This window comes from Halichoeres trimaculatus, unplaced genomic scaffold, assembly GCF_033239565.1.
Source record: "Halichoeres trimaculatus isolate MK-OKI-2021-1 unplaced genomic scaffold, fHalTri1.1 fHalTri1_scaffold_2, whole genome shotgun sequence".
In the NCBI taxonomy this organism is placed as follows: domain Eukaryota; kingdom Metazoa; phylum Chordata; class Actinopteri; order Labriformes; family Labridae; genus Halichoeres; species Halichoeres trimaculatus.
This window is the reverse complement of record NW_027437180.1, coordinates 14,599,060-14,618,685: the sequence shown is the minus strand read 5'-3', so window position 1 is coordinate 14,618,685 and position 19,626 is coordinate 14,599,060. Positions and strand designations below refer to the sequence as shown.

The window sequence follows — 19,626 nt, the reverse complement described above, 5'->3', positions numbered from 1 at the left end:
GGGTAATAGATAAAAAAAGTTGTTTTACATCAAAGTTAGCAAGTTCAAATTCCTGCATGGAAGCAAAGTGGTCATGTTCTCCCTCCAGGCAAGCATCCATGTCCTTGCACCACATCATCTGAGAGATGGTGAGTACCACCTGATTTAAAAAAAAAAAAAGAAACTCTAGACACAGGTATAATTTCTATAAAATAACATCTGTTAAGGTTCTGAACACCAGGTGAGATGGTTTAGAATATTGGTGAAACAAAGTTATACTAAAAATAGTATTTAAACAGTAAGTGATTCAAGAAGAACTGGTCTATATATTTAAATTATGTGTTGTGTCTTTATGAGTTTACCTGCGATGGGTGCCCAGCAACCACCCAGTCTTCCCTGGATTTCACCTGGTAGTCTGCAATGGCAGCCTTGCTGAGGCGGCGCAATGAGGAGAACATCGCCTCCTCCACCTTGCAAAGCCAGTCTTCTACATTGCCTGTGGCCTTCAGACCTTTAGTCAAACCAACCTACAATTCCACACGGCAATAACAAGAACATTTGAAATGGTTAAATGTTTGTTTTCTATATCATCATATATCTATTTTTTTTTCTTCTGTCATAAAAAATGCAAGGCTAAAAGCCTTTTTTGGTCATAAATTGTAAGATCATAACTCAGGAAGCCTGTAAAAGCTAAAAACTAGAAGAAGAAGGTTTTTTCAGGTCTGACCTTCTCCCCCTCAGGAGAAACCATGTTGAGAATGTCTTTGCTAAAGACTTTCTCCTGTTCTCCAGCTTCCAGGACAGTCCCTGTGGCACCAGAAGAATGTTCTGGCAGCAGAGCAAACTCCAGCTGTTTAATGGCATCAAAACACTTCCTGAGGTGGGGCTGCACTGCCTGAGGATTTTTTGTCTGGGCCAAGATCATAAGCAGCTCATCATTGGATAAGAAGTAGAACCTACAAGCACAAGCAGAGTAACATCAGAGTACGTAATAGCCAGGGGCCAAACAGAGAGAAGAACACATTTTGTCTTATAATCTCAAATTTTGAATCTTAAAAATGCTTACTATCATAAAGTTACAAAGTAATTGAGGAAAAAGATGAAAATAAGGATAAGAAAAAGATTTTAAAAAAAAAGAGGGTATAAATTTTGGTCTGTTTCATAGTCTAACAAAAATAAAGCTGTGCAGACCTTGGAAAGATGACCCTCTTGGACTCAAGGTATGCTTCCAGACATTTCTGTATCTCATCTAAAAGAACATTGTTTTGCTGGAAGGTTTTCAGCAGATCTGCAAGAGATAAACAACATGTTTGATTTTTATTTAGAACATCTTGATTTATCTCTATTTACCCATCAAATCTGTAAGGCTACCTACCAGGCTGAGTGGCTGCTTTTAGCGCATAGGGAAACCTTTTGACCTTTGACATGATCTCCTTCCAAGACTTGTCCACCTTCAGAAACATCTTGGACTCAGCAGGAAGTTGCCTTTTAATGTCTGGGGCTAAGAAGATACTTTCCAGGTACAGCCAGTTCCTTTGACATGAAAGCCACTCGTCCTGTACACATGTAGATGCAATGAACGGAAAATTAGAAAAAAAGAAGAAAATGATTAGACTACTATGACGGAGCCATCTGTTTTCAGCTCATTTCCTTAAACACAAAAGCCGTTAACAAAATGTTTATACTCTCATTTGCAGCCACTACATAGAGCTAGTGTGCATAATAGTGCTCGTAAAATTGGATCAAAACCAAAGACCTCTCTTTTGTGTTCCTTACCAGTGTTTCGTTGAAAAGACACAACTGTCCCAGCAATTTGTCGACCTTGAGCTTTATTGGAGCAACGTAGCGTGAAGATGCTGCTGTGCTCACATTGATGATGCTGTCATCCAAAAGTACCTTCACATCAAGCAAATGACAAAATACACAAACATGGATAGTGAGACAAGATGTTACAACATTTGGAGCAACAACACCGGTGTGTGTGTCTACCTGAATATCTTCCGTGCCTCCTAATATGAAGACCTCTTTGGAGTCATTGTGAGGCAGCAAAGTGAACACAGTGGTTTTCCACAAGTCTTCCACCTGTAGTGAAAAGGAAACTGTTAAACAAACAGTACAACACAATACTGATCTAATTAAATGTTGTGTTTTCTTCATCAAATGCCAACTGCCCCAGCACAGAAAAGAATATCAACAAAAGTAAACCCAATAACATCTTCTGCAGTTTATATCAAAACTACTGATGACGGTCTAGACTGACATGTGAGTGACCTTGATAAGTATCAAAACAGTAAAAATCTCTGTATGCAAAACTGAGGGTTGCTGATCAAAACCCCTCTCAGGCCTGTGCTCTAATATTCTTTCTTTTCTTTTTTTTTTGTTGCCTCATCCGGGAAAGGATAGTTGAGCTACTGAACAGTGTCTGAACATTTCCTACAAGAATGCAAGAAAGAAAGAAAGAAAGAAAGAAAGAATGCAATAAAGAATGCAAAAATGCAAGAAAGAAAGCAAGAAAGAAAAAAGAAAAAGAAAGAAAAAAGAATTAAAGAGAGAAAGAATGCAAGAAAGAAAGAAAGAAACAAAGAAAGAAAAAAGAAAAAGAAAAATAATGAGATAATGCAAGAGAGAAAGAATGCAAGAAAGAAAGACAGACAGAAAGAATGCAAAAATGCAAGAAAGAAAGATAAAAGAAAGAATGCAAGAGAGAACGAATGCAAGAAAGAAAGAAAAAAGAAAGAATGCAAGAGAGAAAGAATGCAAGAAAGAAAGAAAGAAAGAAAGAATGCAAAAATGCAAGAAAGAAAGAAAAAAAGAAAGAAAGACAACACTGCATTTATAGCCCTTAGCTTCAACTTAATCAACATACAATAGTACTTGTGTATCAAAAGAAACCAAGCTGAATGGAATTATCAAAAATTTCCAGGAAGAAAAAAAGGCATAGACAGTTAAATGAGCAGTTCTCCAGAAGATAAGGTACAGCTAAACAAAGCATCTCCATAAATTCTCAAAGTTAGCTTGATTGACGCACCTTTGTGATGATGTTTTCCACTGATGCCTCTCCTGATGCCTGTCCTGACACCTAAAAGTCAAGGGTTGTGTTAGCCATGCTAATCCAATTCAAACTTCATCTGAAATATCAACGCCCTGTGTTTTTCTGTTTTCACTCTCAAATCATAAAACAACAAAGATAAGATTTGGTCTAATGCTGGGTAACATGTCAGATTGGGAGAAAGCAAGTGGTATTGACACTAAGCGTTATACAAACTAAAAGGAGGTCTAAGGTCTAATGCGTAAGATTTATTTGTATCTGAGGTCTTCAAAAAACAAAGTGCAGCCCTATTTCACAAAAAAAAGCTTTGTCACCCACATTACCAAGATCAACCATCTTAGAAGCCAGTGCTGAAGTAGCTATATCAACTGACACTAACTGACCTCAGGAAAGCTGAGTGCATAAAGAATGTATCAAGAGATCTATCTAATGATCAAATGTTAAAACATTTTGTGGTGAAACGTGGTATCAGTACTGCCTTTTATTCTAATTCATTGTGTTTTGTGCATGTTAGCTCAGTATACAATTCAAATCCAGCACTAGACCAACTCTACAACACTGGGTGTAAAAGGATCTTATAAACAGTTTTTCTTCAAAAGACAGAAGTAACCATGTGGCTGATATGTGTGGTACCTCCTGTATCTTGGTACTATAAGAAAAGATGTTGATCCCCTCCATTTCAGCCACTGTGAGCTCCTCCATATTCAGGGAGGTCCCCACAACAGACTCCAAACTTTTCCAGTGCTCAGGTTTCATACAGGGGTTACGCAGATCAGTGATCACAGGCAGCTAAAGAAAATCCCATGGATAAGGTTAGAGAATTACAATCTGCAGAAAGGAACCACCTTGAAGTTTTTTTTGCATTTTGGAAAGTTTATCATCAGAGGATATATGTAACAACAGTATTTTTGGCATAAATATTACAAAGATAGATGAATGTAGAAACAGAACACTCGTTCAATAAAAGAACACAGAAAGTACGGTTCAACCCACCCACTGCTTTGTGACTTCCACCTTGTCCTTAAGATTGGCCACAACCTTGTTACAAGGCAAGCCCTTCTCCAGCTGGTTGACATATTTGCTGTATTTGTTGACCTGGACACTTAAGTGTTCTAAGTCAAGGTGCTGAAGCGTGCTCTGGGTATGGTCCGACATGGATGGGCACAACCAAAACAAAAGAAAGGAGGAGGTGTTTTTCATTTTTTGATGTGAGTGTGTTGAAGATTTCAGAAAGATTTTAAATGCACCTCACCTGTTTCCATCCCTCCTGTAAAGAGTCCCATTCCTCTCCAGACTCCCAAAGCAGCTGCTTCAGTCTAAAGTCTGTGGTTAACTCCTCCAGGGTGACAAACTTGGTCAACTCCATCTTCATTTATTGGAGGGATGAGTAGGACAGTGAGTTTTTATAGGCTGATTGGCTAATGTTTTAAAGAAAGTATACCCTTTTCAAGTTTTTCAAACAAAAGAATATATATATATATATATATATAAAAAAATGTTAAGAAGTCTACCTTAAATGTCTTCTGGTAGGAGGTTAAGGTGGAGGCCTGCTCTTGTAGCTCATCAACCAAAATTTGGATTTCCCCTAGCAGTAGACGGACTTGGGAGGAATCTGCAAGAATGTCTAAGAACTGTGGATCCTGCACATGAAAATCACCAGTTAAATAAGTTAAGACAACTCCAGTGACATGTATGAAACCCCTCCTTCTAAATCCCCTTCAATTTTAAAACCCAATTTGGTTACAAGTAACAAACCTATATTTTTCAAACACAATTGTCTATTTTCTTACATACCTGGGACATCATTTGGGCTTTCATGGCCTTTTGGTTCAGCTGCTCTATATCTTCATGCAAACAACTGCAAAACCTGTCCATTTGGGAGTCTCTCTGGCTCACTGCCTCACTTATAATACTCTGCAATGAGTTCATCAAAGGTTCCAAGGTGCCAAAAGCAAGAAGCTCTTCAGGTGGCATGGGAACAGAGTACATGTTTATAAGATTGTACATCTGAGATACTGTCTCCTGCTCTTGTTCAATTATCTTAATCTTTAAAAAAGAAAGATGGGGTAAAAAAAGAAAAAGGCGGAAACAGAGTAAGAAAGGGGGACACAAATAAAGAAGTGACTGTCAATGGAAAGAAAATCAAAACAAACAGTTGGTTTCATTAAAGAAACTTAATTTCTTAAGAAGCTGCTACTCTAGTGAAATGTTCGTTACCCTCTCCTGTATCTCATCGAAGAATGTTAGGGAATCTGCCAACTCAGCCGTAGTAGAGGGCGTGGACTCTAGTTTTGACTGAGCAGTACAAGCCTCAGCGATGACAGCATCAAGTTTTTCCTTAGCCAGACTGGTAAGCATTTCATTGATGACCTGGGACAGAGAAAAGCAGCAAAACAGTGGTTCTAAAATTCCTGCATTCTTTCAAAGTTCATTTCCTCAAAACCCTCTGTATTATTAAAGTATCTGTGTGCATACTTAATCATAATAGTGTACAGTTCTCACCTCCAGACAGCGAAGGGGAGAAGACACAAGCTTCTCCTTGAACTTTGTATGGCTTACAAGCAGTAAGCCAAGATGTTTCTCCTGCTGGATGGCGACAGCCTCCTTGTGTTCACTGTGGTACAACTTCAGTGAGTGTTCAAAGAAGGACACACTGTTTCCTTTAGGGAACAAGGCAGCAAACCTCCATCAGAACAAAAGAACTATTATTCTATATCCTGAACCTGTCAAAAATGCAACTGTGTTTTTTTTAATATCTTTTAATATTGTTTCATTTTTGGTGCCATGTTTTGAAATGTGTTTTGGCACAGCAGCAGGAATGTAATCACTTTTCATGTTCCATATATCTATGAAAACAAGCCCCTTGTAAAAGTGTTCATGTGTATGTACAAAGGGTGCTAACAATTTTAAAGATGCAGCCTATGTATAACGGTTACGTTAAAAAGCAAATGTGCAACTTTTGTTCCTTTCAAAATGAACAAAGCACTATGAAAACGATTACAATAAAATCTGATGGCTTATATTGCTTTCCCCTTTTTCTTTTTTGGCTTCATCCCGAACCAGTCTACCATCTATCAAGTTTTAAAGATCCCAGGTGAACTTGAAACACCTACAGGGTAATTAGGATCAGGGTCTCCTTAAGAAACGCACATTTTATACATACAGTATATTTTAATGTAAAAGATGAATGATTGACATTCCTGCTGGTGACTCGAAGCTTTTTTGCTGATAGCAAAATGATATAAGCAGCAAATGATGGAAACATTGCAGGAATTTAGATATTCAGCACTTAAATCCTTAAAAACATATCATGCAATAGAAATGTTTTGAAAAAATTATGTAGGTTTTAAAGTATAAGCCTTTTTGTTTTGCTGAGAAATACTGAGTGAGCAGAGCTTTTGTTCATGATCAGAAAATGGATATTTCCAAGAGGACCACAAAAGGTGTTTTTTTTCTTAACAGAACTCTTTTGTTTTTGCTGTTTTGAAGCTAAGGAGCTGAGAATGAGTTCACATAATAACAGACTTCAACTGGCCATTTTGTGTCCATCAGCTGAACTGCTCTTTGTGTACAGGGTGGTAAATGGGTAGTACATCACCATGATTCTGCTGCTGCATCACATCCAGATCCAGACTTTCATTGTCTTTGTAAAACAGCCGGAAATGTTCCAGTGTGTGGGAGTATTCTTTCGCTGTTTTAAAGGCAAACTGCAGTAATTCCTAGGGGGGTAAAAATCAAGCAGTAACACATCCAACACTGTTCATGTATACTACAACCTCCAGACCTGGACGGATGCATAAAATATAAACCAACCTTGATATTTCGAGTCAAACTTTGAAGGTGGCCATCTCTGTCAATACAAGTTTTCAAAGGACTCCCTTCGTATCCACTGGTGGATTTCTAAAGTTATAAAACATATACGAAAATACACATTACTTTAATACTTTCATCGCACAACTTTAACATGTAAGACAACAATGTGCTCCTTGATATACACTTTAGGGCATAACAAATTGTAATACCTTGCCTGACGGGGGTTGAGCCGCTTCTATACAATCTGGATCTGCAGAAAGGGTATTCACTGACATCACTGTTTCCTCAAGCTGACCAATGATCTCTGTAACCGTGTCCTGTGGGAATTCACCAGAGTTATTACTCAGCCTTCTTCTCATCATCCTGCTGTGTTGGATTCTTGATTCTGACTGTCAAAACTGCAGAGCAATGGTCATTAACTCCAAATAGCAAAAAGAAGCAAGAGATGTGATCCCACACAGAAAAACACACCGTGTAAAGGGTTTATTGGTCATGCACTGCGCCTAATTTATGTGTTTTGGGGAATTGTATAAGTTTACAGGGGAGGGGATAACTTAACCGTCTTCCTTAAAAGTTCCCACTTTAGTTTGTATGATGTGGTGTCAGTGAATGTTAATTTGTAATAGTTTCTTGATCTTGGCAAGTTTTTCGATCATACAGTAAAATACTGTACTAGTGTTTAGTTCCAGATACCTGTGATAAATGTTTTGTACCTTGTAGACACACTGTGATATGAAAGTTGTAATTCACATGTGTAAATGTCTAATGGCTCAATTTGTTGAAAGAGCACTTATTTTGCTTGTAGATTTTAGGTTATTTATAATGTTTTTATGAAAAAAAGTCATTGAATGTGAACATTTTCAGAGTGTATTTTTACTTTTTGAACTAAATCAAAGGAGGACAAATTGAGTTGTTGTTATTTAAAAATTATTATATTGCGCTTGTACTGGTTGAAGAAACTGGGATAGCTTACTGACCAGGAAGTGTTCTTCAGAGGGTTTGTAGGTCAAGGCGTTGGTCTCCAGCACGAGTTCTATGATGAACATAGGTTGGAGGCCAGAAGTCTCTGGCCTGGAGTTCTTAGCCACACGAACCAAACATCAGGTTTAGACATGGTTTTGTGCATGCATGCTTCAACGTCAGTTTTTTGGGTTAAGTCATTACTATTGTTTCATAGCTGTGAATACAAAGAAGTGTCTTACCCGTCTCCCTTTCTCTTCATCAGCAGTTTCAACTCCAGGCTCAGCGAGCCGTCCCCAGCTCTGAATCACGGAATGGCTGGGTGTTTGACGTACCCGCTCACGGATTTCAGACAGTAGCTTCGTCACTGCATTGACCAATAAATTCCGCAGGGTGTCGATGACCAGATAGTCAACAAGACGAATAAAGCTGGGTTGGTGAAAAACAACAAAAAATGGATTAATGTGGCCTTTTTTTTCCTGTTGAGTTGCATGGAATTCAAAAACATTTCATTAGCTAGATTGTATCTTTATATTAAAACTGTTTTTAAGTGTTTTGAGATGCCTTTTCTGATTAAAATAAAAACAGCAAGTCTGGTGCACAAAATGAGGGACACACTGGGAAGAATCTTTAAGAAAACAAAGACAAAAACACTACCAACCATATAAGGCGGCCTGAGTTGAAACCCTTTTTGAGTAGCGAAGCTTTCTCATTGTCTTGATCATCTGTGACAGAGAAAGAGAACCATTAAGCTCCTAACTTGACATGGATAATGAAGTCCAGTGTCTCAGTGTGATATTGTACAGTCTTTACGCACTTGGGTCATCATTCTGAAAATAGAACCAGTAGTTTTTGGAGGCATGAATTACCACCTCTTTTACAAGGACTTGAAACTTCTCGAAGTCGGTCAAAAACTGACAATAAAGACAAATAAGAATGAATTTCTGGGAAGGCACACAGAGACATACAGTGTATCTGAAAATGCACCATAGGTAATTTGACTTTTTATTTTCATTATAAAAATATAATCTCACCTCTTGCAGCTGTTTGAGCTGGATTTCACGGAACTTTTGCAGTGAGTAGGTCTTTTTTTTTTCCATGTGAAACAGGCCCGTGTCACTGATTTGGCAACACATTTTCCTGATCTCTATCAGTGCTGCACCAAGAGACTGTAATGGATATAATGGATATGGATAGTAGATATACAGACATGTTACCAACAGTGTAACTAAGAGATACTTAAAAAAAGCTGAAAAATGATTAAAATCTAATTATTCAAACAGACACATACCTGAGTAGCAGTACACAAGTTCTGACGAAGAAACTCCCTGGCCAAATGAATCTTTTTTTTCCGAATTTTACTACGCCAGAGGTAGAATGGTTTCCATTTTGGGAAAATGGCAAAGAAGGGGATGCCCATGAGTTTGCAGAGGTCGCTCTGCTCTTTTTCTAAGTCTTTACGGGTTTCAAGGTAGAACCCATTTTCACACCTTGTTAAGATATCTCCATCACAGGTCATAAAACAGCTGTCTTTGCTGAACCGATCCATTTCACTGTTGGACCGGTTGTCCAGCTGCCCACGCCTTTCAGTCGGAAGAGGTCGTCTGGAGAGATTGAGGACTGATAGGATGTTCTGGGGGAAGTGAGGAATGGTGGGATTAAAAGGGACACAAGATTATTTTCTTCATTTAATTAAGGTAATAACATTTTTAGGATTAAAACTGGCTTTAACCCTTTGTGACCATTTTGACATTATACTCTGTGACACCAATTTTTTATGCTTGGGAGGGAGGGGGTGAGCTTCGTAGCATAATGCAACTGCCACAACTCTACTTGTGGCATCGGATTTGACCTTTGCTGTTTTTAGACTTTTAGACCGATTTCATTTTAAGGACTATGTAAGGGATTCATCCTTCATGCACCATGCATGTTTTTAAGTCACTCTCCACTGACCTTGTTTGTGGATGGCAGAGGTGGTAGGCGTGTCGGCAGTTGGCCATAAGGCCTCTGTGGCTGCTCTGTTTTCCCAGATGGGGGTGACTCAGTGTGCCAGCCTGGAAAATATAGTTGCTCACGAACTTTCAAGTGGTGGAGACTTGGTTCTTTCCTCTTTACACGTCTTTTGAGCACGGCCTACAGTAAGAGGAAGAAACTGAGAGCTACAAAATACTGAAATACTGATTTCTACTGAAATCAACATACATACCTTGAATCAACATTTTCATTTGTGACTAAGCAGAGATAGGTAAACATTATAAAGTGGGAATTGATAACACAAAGAGTGACCAAAGTGGTTGTACATTAGTTATAGAGGAGGAGCAGTTTCTTTTCAATACAGTTTGCTGATTTTAAGTCTCACCTGTGGGTCGTGAACGTAGACTGGAGGCCTTAGTGAGGTCTTTGAACCTTGTAATTCAGGCAGCTTGTGCAGTCGCTCTGAAACGGCACAGCAAGTGATACTTTGCACTGGAAACATTTTTTACAATAAAGGTACAGTTTTTTTTTATCATCAATTTTGTAGTAATAGGCATGACTTGATTATTTTATGTGAATAAATACATAATGTGGACTAATTATTGTTGCTCACCATTAACTCATAAAGTCAGTCTGAATTCATGCAGTGAGTTTGCCTATAATATATCATCAGTTAAGGAATCTTACTTCTGTTACATTGACTATATGGGTGTATACCTGGGTGCACATTTGCTTAATCTGCATACATAATTAACAAATGTTATTCTCTGATTATAATATTTACTATTTTATGTTGAATTATGCTGTCTCAAGAAAACCATCATTGAAATTTTCTTCCTCGCTTATTTAATTTTAAAGCACAGTGGGGATGAAAACAATGCAATCATTTCCCTCCTGTCATTAAGATTTACACAAGAAAACTAGTCTTTTGCAGTGTTGTTAAATACAAAAGTATAAGTTTGGATTAATATACATCTTTTCTGCATATGCTTTGTCTAATTTTATATAACTTAAAGGCAAAAGTTCATACAGTGAAATAAAACTGGAGTCCACAGTGAATACATTTGAGCAACTGTGACTTAAGGTTTCGTAACTGTAACAAAGGCAAACCCATCAAATACAGCGATTAAGACTTCATCAATAACTAACAGTGAGTCCCAGAAATTAATAATACATCCCCAAATTAAGCCATGTATAATCTTGTCTGACTTATTCTCTGTTTACACATGAAGTATAAAAACTGAAGGTGTGTTGATGTGCAAGTCTTTCATATTACCGTAAAGGCCTACACAAACGGGCCCCAACTTTACCTGTGGACTCAGCATCCCTGCTCCGGCCTTGGCAGCTCAGCACAGGAGCCCTTGGGGAGGCCATAGTGTGTTTCCGCAATCGACTGTTGACGTACAAAGGTATGAGCAAATAGGTAACGTGAGTTGAAATGCACATTATGTGACAACCGGTAACATCAGCTTAACGGCAAAAAGGGTCAACTGTCGAGGCGCAAATATCTAATATTAGTCCTTCTAACGTCAACAAATACTATTTGACATGCGGTAGCAGTAGAAGTAAGATTTTTAAACTACAAAGATAAACCCAAATTCACTGTACACGTTTTTCAAGCCGAAACCTTAGTTTAACAAAATCATAGTTTCTGTTAAAGGCAAACGGGGTGAGCGTGAACGTCGAGTTTGAAGCATGACTCAGATATACGTCTGTATCAAACGAAACTGCACTGGGAAAAGTCTCTTAGCTTTCATTAAAACTTTACAAACCTGGAAAAGTGATTGGGCTTCGGCAGAGTTACCAAACATCTAGCCAAGGTTTGTCTGTGTCAGGTTTGACTGTCTCCTAGCAACGACATTGTCTCCCGGCATGCAACGCAGCCCGACAAGTTTGTTACTAGTAAAACCTGAGTAAAACAGAAGTGTTACAATGAAGTCCATATTACTGGGTGTGATTTCTGAGTTTTATAACTATTTATTAATTTTCTTCATCCATTGAAAGATGGATTATTCAACAAAAGAAAGAAATTGAATGCTTCATATAAATTCTGCTCTATAATTACATTACAGTTTTAGAAATATGCATATTCATAATTCAAAACAAATGTACTCTGAATCCCATATCTTTAAGGACATTGTAGGCGTATTCTCAAAGGGTGTTTATTCACAACTATAAAATGTGACGGGATTTACATTTATAGATACCAGACATCATTCCATTCATATAAATATTTACCAGTACACCTCCTATTCATTAGTGTTTAAAACAGACTTCTAACATTTCATAACTGCAAAAAAAAACAAACAAAAAAAAAATAAACAAATGTCTAATGCATTTGGCTTTATTTAGGGAAATATTTTGTGAGCACATTTGAAGGCATGTTGTCCCATTACTCCTGCCAAAGCCCAGCGACTGTCAGTGTCAGACATCATCAGGATTACCCATGGCTGTTTTCCTCTTTTGGGAGGTCAACATGGTCAGCTGTTTAGGACAACAAAAGTAGATTAGTAAGGTCAAGACTCAATCAGAAAACAAAAGCAAGGGGAAAACATATCCCACCATGTAGGATGCACAACAAGCCATCTCAGCAAATGTTCAAATACTGTACCTGCTGAGTAGCTGTAATTGCCTTTTGTTCAGTCTGTGTCAGGCGTTTCTGCAGACGACTCATCTTTTCCTGATATTCTGCTAGCTGTCTTTCATACTGCACAAACATATACACACACATCAAGTAGTTATAATAACTGCACACAATCCATACAAGTTGCTATTATCACCTACAATCTTAATCGGTCTCTCTCTGTATTTTATACAGCATATCAACTCTTAAGGAAATTAAGTTTTAATTCTTCATCCAGAAAATGTTTAAGTATGCAGCAAAGCACAGTTGTGTGGGTGCTCATTTGTGTTGCACAAACCTCTGCAACAGTGTTTTGACCAGTTTCAAGTTCCATCTCCAGACCATGTGAATGTTGCTTCTGATGGTTTAACTCTGCCCTGAAAGAAAACTAAAATCTTAGCCCTTGAACAAGCAGATATATAAACACATCTTAATGTAGTATTCTGCTTTAGGCTTGGCATACTCTGCACAATGTGGTGTCAACTCAAACCACAGAGGCGAAAGTCCATGATGCAAAACCAAAGCTCACTAAAGTAGGTTCACACTGTACAATCAAACACAACCTTAAAACTCTAGTTATAAATGATTTAACTTTTTTTTTACTAAAAAGCTACTTCATTTTCAATTTTGGTGAGAAAACTATGAATATAGCATCTAATAGGCAGGTGGTAGTTAGTTAGGACATCTGACTGATCTGAAAATATTGACTCTCTTGCCAAAACACGATTATGAAACATGCAGATGGTCGTGCTAAACTCAACAAATACTAATGCAACAATGACTTTTTAGGTTTTAATTCATTTTATGGGTATTTTAATGGCCAATTTAAATAAACAACCGAAACCTTTTAAATATGCAGAGGGTTCTGATAATTTTGGCCATCACTGTAGGAACAAGTTGTATCTGCTTTTAAAAGTTCTTACTTCAGGTTACTGATTTTTGTTTCAAAAGCTTGGACCAGGTTTTTGGCCTCTTCCTTCCAGTGCTGAGTACTTTTCCGCTGGGCTGCAAGGAGGCGTTTCATGTCAGCACTGGAGCTTCGGCTGGACTCCTCGAGCTCCTGCATCCTTGCTTCAAGTCCCTGTTCCTTCAGGCTGTACTTATGCTCCATCTGTGACAACTACAATGAAGACGGAGAAGTTAAGCTGCAAAGCACATAAGAAGACACACAAACATGAATAATGAGATTATTCAATGTATTATTAAGTTACCTGCTGTTTGGACTTTTTTTGGACCATCTGAAAGGCTTTGCGCAGTTCATCTATCTCCTTGCGAAGTTGAAAGTTTTCCTGTTGTAGTTTCAGTCTGTCATCACTAATGGACACACAGTTTTCTCTGGCTGTAGCAAGAGAGCACTGCAGACGCTGCACTTCATCCTGGCACCGTGACAGCTCCTCACTGTGGCTACATACACAAAAGCACACACAAGCACACACACTCATTATTTTCAATTTTTATAAAATTCAAAAATCTGGAAAGATATAATTGAGTAAAAATGTATAGAATGTTAATTTTATATTAAAAAAGTGGTATTTTTGAGTTTCCTTTCTATGCAAACTCTTGACTTGCTTTGAATACAGCAGGTCATTTTGCAAAGCTGATTCATTTATTTGTCTATTGTGTTTCCTAAGCTTGAAATTTCACCACACAAACTCACACTGATTTAAAATTGAGAAAATGTAGCAATTGATTAATCGAGCCATACATTTATTCATGTACAAAACCAGCTTTTAAAAGACGTGAGCATTTTTGGATCATATATTTATATTGAGCTGCCTGAGTGGAAAATGTGGGGTCCCATCATGAAAAATCTCAGGCTCAATCACACTTACTCCATCTCGACTTTTTTCAGTTTGTTTTGAGTGCTTTGCAGCGTGAGGCTCATGTCTTCTGCCTTCCTTTCTGCATCTAGACACCTTTGATGAAGGGCATCGATTTTTTGGAGCTCTGGCTCTGCTCTGCCTTCTTTGTACACCTGAAGCAAAAACACCACAGCATATAAACCACCATTAGTCATAACTTAAGCAACCTTAATTTTGGATTTATGGTTAGCTGTCATATTTGTTTCAATACCTTTTCCAGCTCCTCCTCCAGAGCGTTCCTCTCCCGCAGAGACCTCTGAATCTGAGACTCTTTGTCAGCAGACTCCTAGAGAGATGTGGGAAGAGAAGGAAAAGGACATCAGAGTAATGATTACCAAAATAACCTGAAAACAGACAAGAAGAGACCGAGAGCTCCTTACCAGCTGCAGTGCAGACAGTTCTTCAGATAAACGATGGATTTGAAAGTTATACTGCTTGCGAACATTATCCACCTGTCAGAGATTAGGTCATACAGTTCATAAATTATAAGTAACTTATACATGGAAAGTTTGCAAACAAAAAACACTGATCAAAAGAATGAGAGGAACAATAACTAAACTTCAACTTCAGTTAAAAGTAAAAAATAGAGAAAAAGGTAGTGCTATTCGTCCTGCCTTTATTAATGGAAATAATCATTTAACAAAAATGAAATGAAACTTTCAGACAGCTTCACAGCCCCACACATCTGGGAATACTTGAAATTGATTTTTACGAGGGAGGGCTAAAAAAGTTGTAGCCTGACTAGGCAGGAGTTATGCCATAGTGATGAAACTTGGCATCCATTAAATTCTACATTTTCTGAAATGTACGGCATGGTTTATTTTCAGATTAACTAATGCTAATGTAGTAATGATGACTTTGAAAAGTAGAACCAGAGACATTTTGTGAGTATGGGTAAAATTAGGCACTGTGGTCTTATCAAATGTCGGCAGAAAAAGGGGTTAACCCCCAAGGACATTCACGCAAACATCAGGTGAAGATGCTCCAGCTTTATCAACAGTGAAAAGGTGTGCAGCTGAATTCAAGAAAGGTAGGGAGAGCCATGAAGATAACCCAAGGTCCAGACATCCTGCCACAGCAACAACCCAAGAAAACATCAACGGTGTTGAAAAATGAACCATGCCACAAGTTTCAGAAAATGCTGGATTTAATGGATGCCAAGTTTCATCACTATGGCATAACTCCTTACTAGTCAGGCTATGAACTTTTTAGCCCAGCCTCTTATTAATAGGGGTCTCTTTCCTCTCTTTCTGTCACTTTTTCCCCCAGAGAAGCAGGCAACTGATGCTGTTTACCTCAGTTGATGATTATTTTAACATTGCTAGTTAAATAACCTCAATTAAAAATGTATCTTTTACCTCTGTTTTGGTGCGGACTGCAGCTTCCTTGATTAACAGTTTTATGCCCTTGTTTGTGTCCTCCAGCTCCTCTGCCTTCTGTTTCTCTCTCAACAGGGCCTGAATGAACACGGTTAAGACACACTCATCAACGAATTTCAGAATGTTCTTTTTTGCGGTGTTTCATGAGTCGAGCAGCTCACTGAGACAGAGTGATGCTCTGCCAGTGAAAAAGACTTTGAAAAAAGTAGAAAGAGAGCAGGAAGATTTTTTTAAAAAGAGTCTGTAGTCACCTGGGCCTTCTGTAATGCAGCCTCCTCAGCAATCTGAGCGTTCTCTCTGACTTTGGTCATGGCCTCATACTTCTCCTCTTCCAGGGTAGTGCACCGCGCCTGGAGTTCTCCTAACTTTCTCTCCCACACAGAGCGCTCCCTGCTGACTGTCACTGCCTCCTGGGATGCAGCTTTGAGCCTTGCAGTGCAGAAAGTGAAGCAAACAAGGATGAATCTCTGGGTTTGTAAAACTGGTACTTCTTTGCCTACACCAAACATTTCATCCTGCATCTCCTTGAAAGGTGTTTTGGTGAGTGTATTCCTCTGCTTTAATATAACAAAACTTTCTTTTGATAGTACTTTTGCTAAATGTCTTTTTAGACTATCTAAGTAACGATGGTGAACTTGTGGAGAAGACGACTTTACAGACATGATGGGTGACAAAGCAAGATAAAAAAATAAACACAAAATATAAATGCAATATACTAACGGAAACACACAAGCAGTCTGATAGAATAAAGTAAATGTCCTTTTAAATTCCATGAGTGTGACCATAGACTTTTCCTCTGATACCACTTGCAGTTAAATATTCTGAGAGCATTTTAGGTTGTCTCCTCAGTATACGATAAACCAGACCCCCCCACAGTTAGCTTCTCAAGCTGATGAAGGAATACTTTACTTTGTACAACATTTTACTGTATTTTGTTTAAATTAGTTTTATTTTTTGGCAGGCAGATTATTCCTTTGCCTTGAATAATTTTAGGACAGGATTCAGAACCTATTTTAAAGCTGTAGAGAAATCAAAAATCCAGAACAATAAAATAAAACCTGTTAGGAGGAGCTTACCTGGCCTCCAGCTGGATGAAAGCAGTTTGAAGCTGTTGGAGTCTTTTCTCTGCTGTAACCTCTTGGCTCTGAGCCTCTGCCAAAGCCTCCTCCTGGAGAAAAAATTCACTTTGATTTTGCAAAACAGCAAGATGATCAGTGGCTTCAAAACTACAAAGTGGTACCCAAAACCCAAAACTTCTTGGAAGTTAAAGAGGAAAAAAGGGATTACATGACAGTAAGGGTGCAGATTATCAAACTGCTTTTACCACAGCTTTAACCAATTTAGTCCTACATCAAGCTGTGCTTTGACCAGAGCGAATGATATGAGTTTAGCGCTTTCTCTTTGTTTACTTCAGAAAAAAATAATCAATTTCTTCTGCAACAAAGTCTTCTTTTATTGATATTTGATGTTCTCCTCACCTGTCTCTTTATCTGTCCCTGGACATTCTGCAGCAATTTGGTCATCTCGTCTTCTTTCTTTGTGGCTGTCTTCAACTCAGCCTTGGCTTGCCTAAACCAGTAAAACAGGTTAAATAAATCACAGCATTTTTGAAGATATTTTTTGTTAATTTTATTCAGACTTATTTTTATAGATCCGTAACCATATGATGCAGAAAATGGGCAGCACTAGGCTGAAAATCATTGAACAGGATGTTTTTTTTTCACTTTCGCTCAGACAAAGAAAATACAGAGATACCACGATCATAAAAACGGTACAAGAGCAGGGAGAGTTTTATCTCTCAATATGGTCCAGTTTTTTTCAAGTTTTTCATCAAATAACGGCAAAAATACCCTAGAACAGGAAAAAAAAACTGTTTCCTTGTGTTACTGCAAAAAATTAAAAATAAACTTAGCAGTTGTTGGCTGCAGCTCTATTTTTCAAGTGTAGGTGTAAATGAAGTTCTTTCCCCAATTCCCCAAATGTAAAGCGGAACTAAGGAAGGAACTACAAGATTCTGAAGCCAAATCACAATAAAGACAGAAAAGATTTCATTGGGTTTAGCCTAGTGGATATAGATGTTGAAGTGGAAGGCTCATTGCAGCTTTGCAAATCATTTCCCACATTTTCTCCTAGTTTCCTGTTCTGTCAACTCTCCTATCCTCTCTATAAAAAGGCACAAAAGCTTCAAAAATTTACTTAAACACACAGATACCTGCGGCTACAATAACTGTGAACTAAACGCTGAAGAACTCTCAGTGACTTAAAGTCATTTTTGTATCATTACTTCCTTTACTTTAGTTTTTAGCTGATGTTAAATCTAAAAATAATGAGTTATAATAAAGAAAGTGCAGTTAAAATAGGCAAAAGAATTATATGCCAGACCACTTGCAGCAAACATTTTATACATCCTTGGTTTTTTGTTACCTCAGCTGGCTTTGTAGTTCCTCCATCTCCTTGTTCTGCTCCCTCACAGTCTTAAGAAAGTGCTGGTTGGTCTGTGTGTGGCATGAGACACAAGACTGCCATGACTGAAGCATAACTACAGTATAGTTCTATAAGACTCCTGGCTAGTTGTTGCCGGTTGTGAAGTTAAACCTTTGTAAATAGTAATTGATGTCAGTGACAGGTGTGCACAAGGCTCAGCCCTTCATTAAAAATGCATTGAGTGATATAGTATTACTCCCTGAAAACACAGAGTATTTAACCTGCAGTAGAGTAAGAAAAAAAATGACATGAAAACTTTTTTGTAACTGTTAAAACTGTAGGAATAAGAGAAGAGAAAAGCACTATGGTAGAGGAAAAATCAAACATTTCATCGACAACTCTTGCCAAACACAAAAGTTTAATTTACAGACCAGGCACAACCATTAAAACTCTCAACTATGAGGCAGTACATACCGTTTCCATTCTATGATTGGCCACCTGAAGTTTGTGTGTGTGCTGCTTGAACTCAGCAAGCTGATCCTGAGTAAAAAAAAAGTAGCAATTCAAGAAAAGTAAACTCTTATAAAGCTCTATAAACTCTGACTGAAGCCAGACTACTGCAGTTGACCCAAATTATTTGATAATGGCACCATCCAGTGCTGAAATGCTGACAATGTTTGGTCTCTGAATTAAAATAAAACGGTTTGGGAACCTTGAGCTGTTGCTTCTGAGCAGTGTGACTCTGCCCATCAGAGATGGTCTTCTGGTAGGCCTGCTGAAGGCAATCCAGCTGCTGCGCTGCTGTCTGCCATAGCTCCATAGCCTGCAGCCGTTCCTGAAAATATGATTTTACTCATGAGTTTCCCACAAAGTTATAAAGACGAAAAGTGCGAACCCTTTAGCCATGGGATACAGCTTCTCTTTATGCTGTTTCTTATTCTTGTTTATTATGAGCATTGAACTACTAACTGACAAGCAGCACTCGATGCCAAAGGTGCTGTCTGACAACTTAGGGCTAAATAAATGAACAAATTGATTGCCTTGTCTTTGGTTTTTTGTACAAAGCCCAATCATAGCATGGCGATGTCCCTTTTGAAGGAAAGAACACATTTCTTAAGTTTGATGACATCAAACATTAAAAATTAATTCTTTGGTTTTGCCATGACATTTGCCTGTTTTTGTGATCTAATGGTAACAAGCCACTGCAATGTGATTCACATTATTTTCTAATGTTTAAATAAGTCTACAGAGGATAAACACTTTATATGAACACATGCCGACCTGTTCAGACAACTGGATCTGTTCCTGGAGATTTTTGACGATTAAATCCTCCTCCAGTGTGCCCCCGTCCACACTCGATGCTGCTGGCAGGGCATTCAGCTGTCTTTCCACCAACTCTCTTTGCTCTGTATGCAGCCTGGGAAAGAAGGAAGGTTTTTTAAAAGGACTTTTTTCTTATGTCTAAATTCTCATGAATCATTGACACCAGTGGGATTTTACCACCTTTCATTCTCTTTGACAACCCTCTCCAGCTTAACTTTCACATCTGACATCAGTGCCTGT

The 19,626-nt window shown here is 38.2% G+C and overlaps 2 protein-coding genes across 6 annotated transcripts in view; both read right to left on the bottom strand.

Annotated features, from left to right (window-relative positions):
- Positions 1-11,615, bottom strand: part of dnah6 (dynein, axonemal, heavy chain 6) — a 37,707-nt gene extending 26,092 nt beyond the window's left edge. Inside the window, exons 1-28 of the mRNA XM_074664093.1 lie at positions 11,548-11,615; positions 11,086-11,168; positions 10,161-10,237; positions 9,755-9,934; positions 9,093-9,434; positions 8,836-8,970; positions 8,619-8,715; positions 8,463-8,526; positions 8,044-8,230; positions 7,819-7,920; positions 7,051-7,158; positions 6,842-6,928; positions 6,627-6,747; positions 5,531-5,688; positions 5,246-5,398; positions 4,823-5,074; positions 4,540-4,668; positions 4,281-4,394; positions 4,022-4,165; positions 3,662-3,817; positions 3,008-3,058; positions 1,969-2,061; positions 1,756-1,875; positions 1,355-1,535; positions 1,171-1,267; positions 707-935; positions 342-506; positions 29-139 (exon numbers count right to left, since the gene is read on the bottom strand). Of these exons, the coding sequence (XP_074520194.1) occupies positions 29-139; positions 342-506; positions 707-935; positions 1,171-1,267; positions 1,355-1,535; positions 1,756-1,875; positions 1,969-2,061; positions 3,008-3,058; positions 3,662-3,817; positions 4,022-4,165; positions 4,281-4,394; positions 4,540-4,668; positions 4,823-5,074; positions 5,246-5,398; positions 5,531-5,688; positions 6,627-6,747; positions 6,842-6,928; positions 7,051-7,158; positions 7,819-7,920; positions 8,044-8,230; positions 8,463-8,526; positions 8,619-8,715; positions 8,836-8,970; positions 9,093-9,434; positions 9,755-9,934; positions 10,161-10,237; positions 11,086-11,149 (3,717 nt within the window). The 5' untranslated portion in view covers positions 11,150-11,168; positions 11,548-11,615. The remainder of the gene's footprint in view (positions 1-28; positions 140-341; positions 507-706; positions 936-1,170; positions 1,268-1,354; positions 1,536-1,755; positions 1,876-1,968; positions 2,062-3,007; positions 3,059-3,661; positions 3,818-4,021; positions 4,166-4,280; positions 4,395-4,539; positions 4,669-4,822; positions 5,075-5,245; positions 5,399-5,530; positions 5,689-6,626; positions 6,748-6,841; positions 6,929-7,050; positions 7,159-7,818; positions 7,921-8,043; positions 8,231-8,462; positions 8,527-8,618; positions 8,716-8,835; positions 8,971-9,092; positions 9,435-9,754; positions 9,935-10,160; positions 10,238-11,085; positions 11,169-11,547) is intronic.
- A 281-nt stretch (positions 11,616-11,896) lies between these two features.
- The window catches only part of sclt1 (sodium channel and clathrin linker 1), a 39,341-nt gene continuing 31,611 nt past the window's right edge, over positions 11,897-19,626 (bottom strand). For 4 of the 5 annotated variants that reach the window (XM_074695805.1, XM_074695829.1, XM_074695820.1 and 1 more), the window contains exons 6-22: positions 19,567-19,622; positions 19,345-19,480; positions 18,776-18,898; positions 18,538-18,603; positions 18,064-18,134; positions 17,118-17,208; positions 16,716-16,807; positions 15,891-16,068; positions 15,619-15,717; positions 14,641-14,712; positions 14,472-14,546; positions 14,231-14,373; positions 13,610-13,802; positions 13,322-13,518; positions 12,697-12,775; positions 12,387-12,482; positions 11,897-12,259 (exon numbers count right to left, since the gene is read on the bottom strand). In XM_074695805.1, the coding sequence (XP_074551906.1) occupies positions 12,200-12,259; positions 12,387-12,482; positions 12,697-12,775; positions 13,322-13,518; positions 13,610-13,802; positions 14,231-14,373; positions 14,472-14,546; positions 14,641-14,712; positions 15,619-15,717; positions 15,891-16,068; positions 16,716-16,807; positions 17,118-17,208; positions 18,064-18,134; positions 18,538-18,603; positions 18,776-18,898; positions 19,345-19,480; positions 19,567-19,622 (1,827 nt within the window). In that variant the 3' untranslated portion in view covers positions 11,897-12,199. The remainder of the gene's footprint in view (positions 12,260-12,386; positions 12,483-12,696; positions 12,776-13,321; positions 13,519-13,609; positions 13,803-14,230; positions 14,374-14,471; positions 14,547-14,640; positions 14,713-15,618; positions 15,718-15,890; positions 16,069-16,715; positions 16,808-17,117; positions 17,209-18,063; positions 18,135-18,537; positions 18,604-18,775; positions 18,899-19,344; positions 19,481-19,566; positions 19,623-19,626) is intronic. The other variant, XM_074695797.1, reaches the window with a different exon arrangement.